The following is a 10,194-nucleotide window of genomic DNA, read 5'->3' on the forward strand; positions in this document are numbered from 1 at the left end:
GCCGAAATCTTTGCTATTTTGGCTAGACACAATACAGATATAAATGGCATTACCATTGATGGCGAAGAATACCTGATATCACCTGACTATTACTGACAAAGCTAACAGTCATATTATTTTTAAAGCTTTATTAAAATGTGTTTCAAATGCAGGGATTAAAATCTAAACTATTTACTCCTTCTTAAGGTGGGTATTATTATGAGATCAGCTTCCATTACTTCTTACTTTGGTATCTAATGCCGTTGCTGGGACTCGAACCTTAGGCACCAAATCGCCAACAGGTCCTAGACCACCACCGCAACCATTCGGCCACCGAAACATTCTTTAAACATCTCTGTCTCTCCCTGTTTCTATCAGTGTGTGTGTGTGTGTGTGTGTGTGTGTGTGTGTGTGTGTGTGTGTGTGTGTTTTGCGTCTTTGTGTCAGTGTGTGTGATATATACACATTTATATAATATATGTTTAAAATTCTGAAATTTTGCATATACATCGGTATATTATTTGTGTATATAATACTGCTATTATTATTATTATTATTATTACTATTATTATTAACATTGCAGCACACCTGTCAAAGATGGGAAAATGGCTGTGTTTGGTTATTCTGGCGGGGATCATGTGTCTCACAGCTGCCGAGATGTGTCCAGGTAAAGTATGATTTGTTTAAATTTTAGTTCTCCTGGTTATAAAGAAATGATGCTAAACCAGGCCCGTAGGAAACGGGGTCCGGAAGGGGGAGGGGGGGGGGGGGGGGTGAAGCCTTTTTTTAAATCACATTAATTTTGCCATTGTAACCAAAATCTGATATAGAGTTTGTACCCGATCCGTCAATGCCCCCGCCCCCACACCACACCACTCCCAAAGTCGTTCCTACGGGCCTGTGAACTAAGCTGAGGCAAGAGAGAGAGAGAGAGAGAGAGAGAGAGAGAGAGAGAGAGAGAGAGAGAGAGAGAGAGAGAGAGAGAGAGAGAGAGAGAGAGAGAGAGAGAGAGAGAGAGAGAGAGAGAGAGAGAGAGAGAGAGAGAGAGAGAGAGAGAGAGAGAGAGAGAGAGAGAGAGAGAGAGAGAGAGAGAGAGAGAGAGAGAGAGAGAGAGAGAGAAAGAGAGGTTGGTCTCTGGCCAGACCAAACTTCCAGAATTGATACCGAAATAAAGGGCATATTTAAATTGAAATCAGAATGCACATCCTAATTCATGAGCGATGGCATTTTGGCTCCAGATGCATTTTTACGTCATAGCGAGAAAAGCCCAGCACAAATTAATCAACGCAATATCGCGGGAAATTAAAAACGAAAAACAAATATTGATGCGCGCGCTGACCAGAGACCAGAAATGTGTTTTGTTTGGCCTAACCTAGACACACACGTCAGCTATCTAAATTGTTGGTGCATGGCAGTGTGTTAGTGGTGTTAGTTGTTATTGGTTAGTGACAGCCATGGTCTGTGTAGTCATGTATTCTTCCCTACTACTAGCTCTGCGAAGAAAACAAAATTAAAGATGAAACAAGTCACCGGTATCGGGATGAAAACCATCCTCCTACAAGAATGGTGGGTTTTTTATTTTTTTTTATTTTTTTATTTCGGTTTGACGTAAAAAGAAAAGTAAAAGTGTTTTGGAAATAACAAAAGCCAAAAACAACAACAACAACAACAACAAACCCTACCAACTATTTTTGTGTGTAATTTAGAAAACAATCGGCTTAGATAAATAAGTTATGTTATAGTAAATTCCGTAGTATGAAAAAGACGTTCCCTGTGGGACGGACTATTGTTTCTATCAGCGTGCCTGTTGGTTTTACTACAAAATCACCGACTACTGCTAGTGTCGGTTTCAAATATATCAGATTCTTATTAAACGTTTCAGTATCAACTAATAATTGTGCAAATCTTTACCATGTCAATGTTATATCAGTGAATATTCGTGTACAACTTCAATATCAGTACGTAGTTGTGGAAAATTCCTTTCTTACACACCCGTTGGTGAGAACACCAAGCGTTATTTTTGATAACACATGGTTGTTTACATATGTACGTGTGTTAACAATTTTAAGACATACAACTGGCTGCTCTTAGGTGATGGCCAGTCCAGAATTTAACGTCATGGCAACGCCATTCAAATAGCATTACGTTAAAGTCTGGACTTTACTAAAGTCAAGACTTTAAGTTTTATAAGCACGGCCCAGGTCACCACTGCCATACATCCAATGACAAACTGCACGCTGAAAATCGATTAGACTGTGACGTATACATGTAGTTACCCTGACAATCATGTTTCTGTGACGCTTAAGTCAGCTATAAGTACAATGGCTGTAAATAACTTTTAGTCCAAAAAGATGTTCAAATTTGTTTAAAACCGAGTTTTTGAGGACATGTAAGAAATAGAATAATACATTCTTGTCCGTTAGATACCATTTATCTGACAACTCGTTGTTTAAAAACGTATCAAACTCGCTTTCGCCCGTTAGATACATTTTAAAGGGACATTCCTGAGTTTGCTGCAATTTTTAAGATGTTATCGACTAACAGAGACTTTTTAACGATCGTAATTACATATCAAATATATTTTCCTGTATAACATATTAGTGGCTGTATATTAAATGTGTTTCTGGTCGTTCTAATATTTATACTAGCGTAAATTTCATTTTCTTTCCTAAAATATTTTTTTTTTTGTACATACGAAATTATTTCAAGACAAAATCCAGTTTGGGCTTCTTACAAATATTAAGATGACAAGAAACACATTGAATATACCGACACTGATATTCTAAACAAGAAAATATATTTAATATGTAAGTTTAATCGTAGAAATATTTTATTAGTCGGAAAGAGTTTACAATGCAGCAAACTCAGGAATGTCCCTTTAAAACAACTCTTTGTGAGATAAATATCTAACGGCCACTCATGTATTATTCTCTATTTATGTCCCTCGTGAAATAATTTTCATTTGTCACACGAGATTTGACTCGCTAAAGCTCGTGACAACTGAACATTATTTCACGAGGGACATAAATTGGATAATAAATGGTAACTCGTTTATTATCCTCTATATATTCATGTAACAAGGCCTTAACAAAAAAGAAGGACGCTCGCAATAACTCGTTAGACCATAGGCACTTGAAAAAAAAAAAAAAAATGTTTTATTTAACGACGCACTCAACACATTTTATTTACGGTTATATGGCGTCAGACATATGGTTAAGGACCACACAGATTTTGAGAGGAAACCGGCTGTCGCCACTACATGGGCTACTCTTTCCGATTAGCAGCAAGGAATATCGGGGCATATTCCTGTAAAACTGATATTATCAGTGCATATTCCTGTAAAACTGATATTATCAGTGCATATTCCTGTAAAACTGATATTATCAGTGCATATTCCTGTAAAACTGTTATATTCGTAAACATACAGCTAAACATTAATGCATAATATGGTTTTATCTGTTCATTTAGCCCCTTTAACACAACTAAATGGTTACAGCTGGCTATGAGAGCCAACAATGTTTATGTGTTTTCTCGAAAACTCATAGCAACTTACTTCCTTTTGCCATGACAGGGCAGTGTAAATCTCTAACAAATATGTTGTTAGAATCAACCTTTAATTTATAGTCACAATTAAAGGGACATTCCCGAGTTTGCTGCATTGTAAGATGTTTCCGACTAATAAAATATTTCTACGATTAAACTTACATATTAAATATATTTTTTGTTTAGAATGTCAGTGTCTGTATATTCAGTGTGTTTCTGGTCGTCTTAATATTTGTAAGAAGCCCAAACTGGATTTTGTTTTCAAATAATTTCGTATGTACGAAAATATTATATTTTAGGAAATAAAATGAAATTTAACCTAGTGCAAATATTAGAACGATCAAAAATACGTTAATATACACCCACTAATATTTTATACAGAAAAATATATTTGATATGTAATTACAATCGTTAAAAAGTCTCTGTTAGTCAATAATATCTTAAAAATTGCAGCAAAGTCGGGAATGTCCCTTTAACCTTTGATATTTTTCTATCTGTTTTTCTTCGTTCTTGTTTTAGTTCTTGTTTTTTTTATCTTTTTTTAGAAAACGTTGATGGACCAACAACCACGACGACGACAACAACTACTCCAGCGACGACGACCCCAACAACAACAACCCCAACAACAACCACCCCAACAACAACAACCCCAACAACAACCACCCCAACAACAACAACCCCAACAACAACCACCCCAACAACCACCACCCCAACAACAACAACCCCAACAACAACCACCCCAACAACAACAACCCCAACAACAACCACCCCAGCCACAACTGCTGCACCAGGTGATTAAAGTTTCTGCTTTATGTAGCCCCCTGTCCGTCTGCCTCCCTATCCGCCTCGCCTCCCTGTCCGTCTCACCTCCCTGTCGGCCTCGCCTCCCTGTCCGTCTCGCCTCCCTGTCCGTCTGCCTCCCTGTCTGCCTCGCCTCCCTGTCCGTCTGCCTCCCTGTCCGTCTCGTTGCTTGTCCGACTCGCCTCCCTGTCGGTCTCGCCTCCCTGTCAGTCTCACCTCCATGTCCGTCTGCCCCCCTGTCCGTCTCGTTGCTTGTCCGATTCACCTCCCTGTCCGTCTCGCCTCCCTGTCCATTGCGCCTTCCTGTCCGTCTCACCTCTCTGTCTAACTGCCTGTCTGCCTATCTGCCTGTCTGTCTTCCCTCCTTCCCTTCCCCGTCCCTAAGTTATTGGGGGGGGGGGGGGGGGCGCTGTTGGTAAAATGCGGACCGGACCGGAACGGAATCCAATATCTAATGTAGCTCAGGAATTATAAGTTAAAGTTTGTTAACGACATCACTAGAGCACATGATCGGTTACATGGTTGATAATTTTGACATATCTTTTTAGAGGGGAAACCCGCTAGATGGATCTTTTATAAGCACTGTTCCATAGACACTGACTGGATAGTACATACCACGGCCTTCGATATATCAGTCATGGTGCACTGGCTGGAACGAGAAATAGCCCAATGGGACCACCGAAGAGGATCGATCCTAGACCGACCGCGCATCAGGCGTGTGCTTTACCACTGGGCTACGTTCCACACCGTCAGGAATTTCTACACGTTTTGACATTTTAAAGGCAAAGCTAGTTAGCAGCGTTATACATATATAAAAACCATCGCTGCTGCAACAAAGTCGAGGGCCCCCTGCCCCACCCACCCCACCCCCCGTTTCCTACGCCAGACAGCAATGTGCTAATTGGTGTCGCCAATCCAAATAAGCTTTAACTTTTTAACTTTAAAAACACTAATGATTTCTAATTTTAAACAGTGCGCCCTGTGAACTGTGCTGAACTGAAGGAACTAGGAATGGCGACTGAAGATGGCGAGTATGATCTGTACCCGCCTATACTGAATGGAGAGGCGGTGTTCATATACTGTCACAACATGACGGGCACACCAGTGGAGTACTTGACACTCCTCAACTACAACGGCGGCAACCACCCAAACCTAGGCAACAAGAACTGCAATGGTGAGGGTGTGTCCCCAATACCCGCCAACAGCGGGAGCAGCTCGTTCAGCAAAATACGTGTTGACATCACCGTAAGTACAAAATACGTGTTGACGTCACTGTAAGTACAAAATACGTGTTGACATCACTGCAAGTACAAAATACGTGTTGACGTCACTGCAAGTACAAAATAGGTGTTGACGTCACTGTAAGTACAAAATACGTATTGACGTCACTGTAAGTACAAAATAAGTGTTGACATCACTGTAAGTACAAAATACGTGTTGATATCGCTGTACGTACATATTGACATAACTGTAAGTACAAAATACGTGTTGACATCACCGTAAGTACAAAATACGTGTTGACGTCACTGCAAGTACAAAATACGTGTTGACGTCACTGTAAGTACAAAATACGTGTTGACGTCACTGTAAGTACAAAATAGGTGTTGACGTCATCGTAAGTACAAAATAGATGTTGACGTCACTGTAAGTACAAAATACGTGTTGACATCATTGTAAGTACAAAATACGTGTTGACATCACTGTCAGTACAAAATACGTGTTGATATCGCTGTACGTACATATTGACATAGCTGTAAGTACAAAATACGTGTTGACATCACCGTAAGTACAAAATACGTGTTGACATCACCGTAAGTACAAAATACGTGTTGACGTCACTGCAAGTACAAAATACGTGTTGACATCACCGTAAGTACAAAATACGTGTTGACATCACCGTAAGTACAAAATACGTGTTGACGTCACTGCAAGTACAAAATACGTGTTGACGTCACTGTAAGTACAAAATACGTGTTGACGTCACTGTAAGTACAAAATAGGTGTTGACGTCATCGTAAGTACAAAATACGTGTTGACGTTACTGTAAGTACAAAATACGTGTTGACATCATTGTAAGTACAAAATACGTGTTGACATCACTGTCAGTACAAAATACGTGTTGATATCGCTGTACGTACATATTGACATAGCTGTAAGTACAAAATACGTGTTGACATCACCGTAAGTACAAAATACGTGTTGACATCACCGTAAGTACAAAATACGTGTTGACGTCACTGCAAGTACAAAATACGTGTTGACGTCACTGTAAGTACAAAATACGTGTTGACGTCATTGTAAGTACAAAATAGGTGTTGACGTCACTGTAAGTACAAAATACGTGTTGACATCATTGTAAGTACAAAATACGTGTTGACATCATTCTAAGTACAAAATACGTGTTGACATCACTGTAAGTACAAAATACGTGTTGATATCGCTGTACATACATATTGACATAGCTGTAAGTACAAAATACGTGTTGACATCACCGTAAGTACAAAATACGTGTTGACATCACCGTAAGTACAAAATACGTGTTGACATCACCGTAAGTACAAAATACGTGTTGACGTCACTGCAAGTACAAAATACGTGTTGACGTCATCGTAAGTACAAAATAGGTGTTGACGTCACTGTAAGTACAAAATACGTGTTGACATCATTGTAAGTACAAAATACGTGTTGACATCATTGTAAGTACAAAATACGTGTTGACATCACTGTAAGTACAAAATAGGTGTTGATATCGCTGTACATACATATTGACATAGCTGTAAGTACAAAATACGTGTTGACATCACCGTAAGTACAAAATACGTGTTGACATCACCGTAAGTACAAAATACGTGTTGACATCACTGTAAGTACAAATTACGTGTTCACATTACTGTAAGTACAACTGAACACAACTACTGTCCATATCCAGGTGACATTTCGTCCACTTCCATATACAGATGACACTGCGTCCACTATAACATCCAGGTGACATTGCGTCCACTTCCATATCCACGTGACATTGCGTCCACTTCCATATCCAGGTGACATTGCGTCCACTTCCATATCCAGGTGACATTGCGTCCACTTCCATATCCAGATGACATTGCGTTAACTTCGATATCCACGTGACATTGCGTCCACTTCCATATTAAGGTGACATTGCGTCCACTTCCATATCCAGGTGACATTGCGTCCACTTCCATAGCCAGGTGACATTGCGTTCACTTCCATATCCAGGTGACATTGCGTTCACTTCCATATCCAGGTGACATTGCGTCGACTTCCATATACAGGTGACATTTTGTCCACTTCCATATCCAGGTGACATTGCGTCCACTTCCATATCCACGTGACATTGCGTTAACTTCGATATCCACGTGACATTGCGTCCACTTCCATATTAAGGTGACATTGCGTCCACTTCCATATCCAGGTGACATTGCGTCCACTTCCATAGCCAGGTGACATTGCGTTCACTTCCATATCCAGGTGACATTGCGTTCACTTCCATATCCAGGTGACATTGCGTCGACTTTCATATACAGGTGACATTTTGTCCACTTCCATATCCAGGTGACATTGCGTCCACTTCCCTATCCAGGTGACACTGCGTCCACTTCCATATCCAGGTGACACTGCGTCCACTTCCATATCCAGGTGACATTGCGTCAACTTCCATATCCAGGTGACATTGCGTTAACTTCCATATCCACGTGACATTGCGTCCACTTCCATATTCAGGTGACATTGCGTCCACTTCCATAGCCAGGTGACATTGCGTTCACTTCCATATCCAGGTGACATTGCGTTCACTTCCATATCCGGGTGACATTGCGTCGACTTCCATATCCAGGTGACATTGTGTCCACTTCCCTATCCAGGTGACACTGCGTCCACTTCCATATCCAGGTGACATTGCGTCAACTTCCATATCCAGGTGACATTGCGTCAACTTCCATATCCACGTGACATTGCGTTAACTTCCATATCCAGGTGACATTGCGTCCACTTCCATATCCAGGTGACATTGCTTCCACTTCCATATCCACGTGACATTGTGTTAACTTCCATATCCACGTGACATTGCGTCCACTTCCATATTCAGGTGACATTGCGTCCACTTCCATATCCAGGTGACATTGCGTCCACTTCCATATCCAGGTGACATTGCTTCCACTTCCATATCCACGTGACATTGTGTTAACTTCCATATCCACGTGACATTGCGTCCACTTCCATATTCAGGTGACATTGCGTCCACTTCCATATCCAGGTGACATTGCGTCCATTTCCATAGCCAGGTGACATTGCGTCCACTTCCATATCCAGGTGACATTTCGTCCACTTCCATATCCAGGTGACATTGCGTCCACTTCCATATCCACGTGATATTGCGTTAACTTCGATATCCACGTGATATTGCGTTAACTTCGATATCCACGTGACATTGCGTCCACTTCCATATTCAGGTGACATTGCGTTCACTTCCATATCCAGGTGACATTGCGTTCACTTCCATATCCAGGTGACATTGCGTTCACTTCCATATCCAGGTGACATTGCGTCGACTTCCATATACAGGTGACATTGCGTCGACTTCCATATACAGGTGACATTGCGTTCACTTCCATATCCAGGTGACATTGCGTTCACTTCCATATCCAGGTGACATTGCGTCGACTTCCATATACAGGTGACATTGCGTCGACTTCCATATACAGGTACAGGTGACATTGCGTTCACTTCCATATCCAGGTGACATTGCGTTCACTTCCATATCCAGGTGACATTGCGTCGACTTCCACTTCCATATCAGGTGACATTGCGTCGACTTCCATATACAGGTGACATTGCGTCGACTTCCATATACAGGTGACATTGCGTCGACTTCCATATACAGGTGACATTGCGTTCACTTCCATATCCAGGTGACATTGCGTTCACTTCCATATCCAGGTGACATTGCGTCGACTTCCATATACAGGTGACATTGCGTCGACTTCCATATACAGGTGACATTGCGTCGACTTCCATATACAGGTGACATTGCGTCGACTTCCATATACAGGTGACATTGCGTCGACTTCCATATCCAGGTGACATTTCGTCCACTTCCATATGCAGGTGACATTGTGTCCACTTCCATATCCAGGTGACAGTGCGTCCACTTTCATATCCAGGTGACATTTCGTCCGTAAATAATAATTAAAATATCGACCAGTCACGTCTCGTCGTTTGTAACATATCGGGCGAATTTAACGACGGCCATGCGGCAATTTGTCGCCATACTCCAGTCACGCCAATAAGCGTACAAGGCAGGTTGGAAGGAAGGAGAAGGAGGGGTGTGTGTGTGTGCGACTGTCCCCTAGTGCTGGAGAAAAACCTCAAATTTGGGCAAAAATGATACTGATATTCGAGCAAACTGTGCTAACCTGACAGCTTTTTACCATGTATTTCCATCATTCTACCCTCAGAATGAGTTGTTATCCATGTACAAATGTGTTGGGATTCATTTGCAACCATATACAGCAATTTGGTAGTGATGCTAATATAAATAAAGGTTGTTATCTGGATTCGCGCATTTTCGTTTAATTCGGGCAAAAACCAGCCTGGCCCCATACAAAAGTACATACATATTTGAAACATATTAAATAACTTCGCTCATTTTTAATTGTTCTACCACTTTAAGGTCACGTGATCGATCATATACAGAACACGTCCTCGGATATTATTGTTGTTATTTTTAATATTGCTATTATTATTGATGTTATTATTGTTATTATTATTATTATTATTATTGTTGTTGTTATTTTTTATATTATTATTATTATTATTATTATTTTTTTTTTATATATTGTTATTATTATTGTT

General features: G+C 40.7%; 1 protein-coding gene across 1 annotated transcript in view; it reads left to right on the top strand.

Moving 5' to 3' along the window:
- The first annotated feature begins 576 nt into the window (after positions 1-576).
- LOC121372976 overlaps positions 577-10,194 on the top strand; it is a 21,158-nt gene continuing 11,540 nt past the window's right edge. Inside the window, exons 1-2 of the mRNA XM_041499414.1 lie at positions 577-646; positions 5,297-5,568. Of these exons, the coding sequence (XP_041355348.1) occupies positions 577-646; positions 5,297-5,568 (342 nt within the window). The remainder of the gene's footprint in view (positions 647-5,296; positions 5,569-10,194) is intronic.

The sequence above is a fragment of the Gigantopelta aegis genome, chromosome 5 (assembly GCF_016097555.1).
Source record: "Gigantopelta aegis isolate Gae_Host chromosome 5, Gae_host_genome, whole genome shotgun sequence".
Classification (NCBI taxonomy): domain Eukaryota; kingdom Metazoa; phylum Mollusca; class Gastropoda; order Neomphalida; family Peltospiridae; genus Gigantopelta; species Gigantopelta aegis.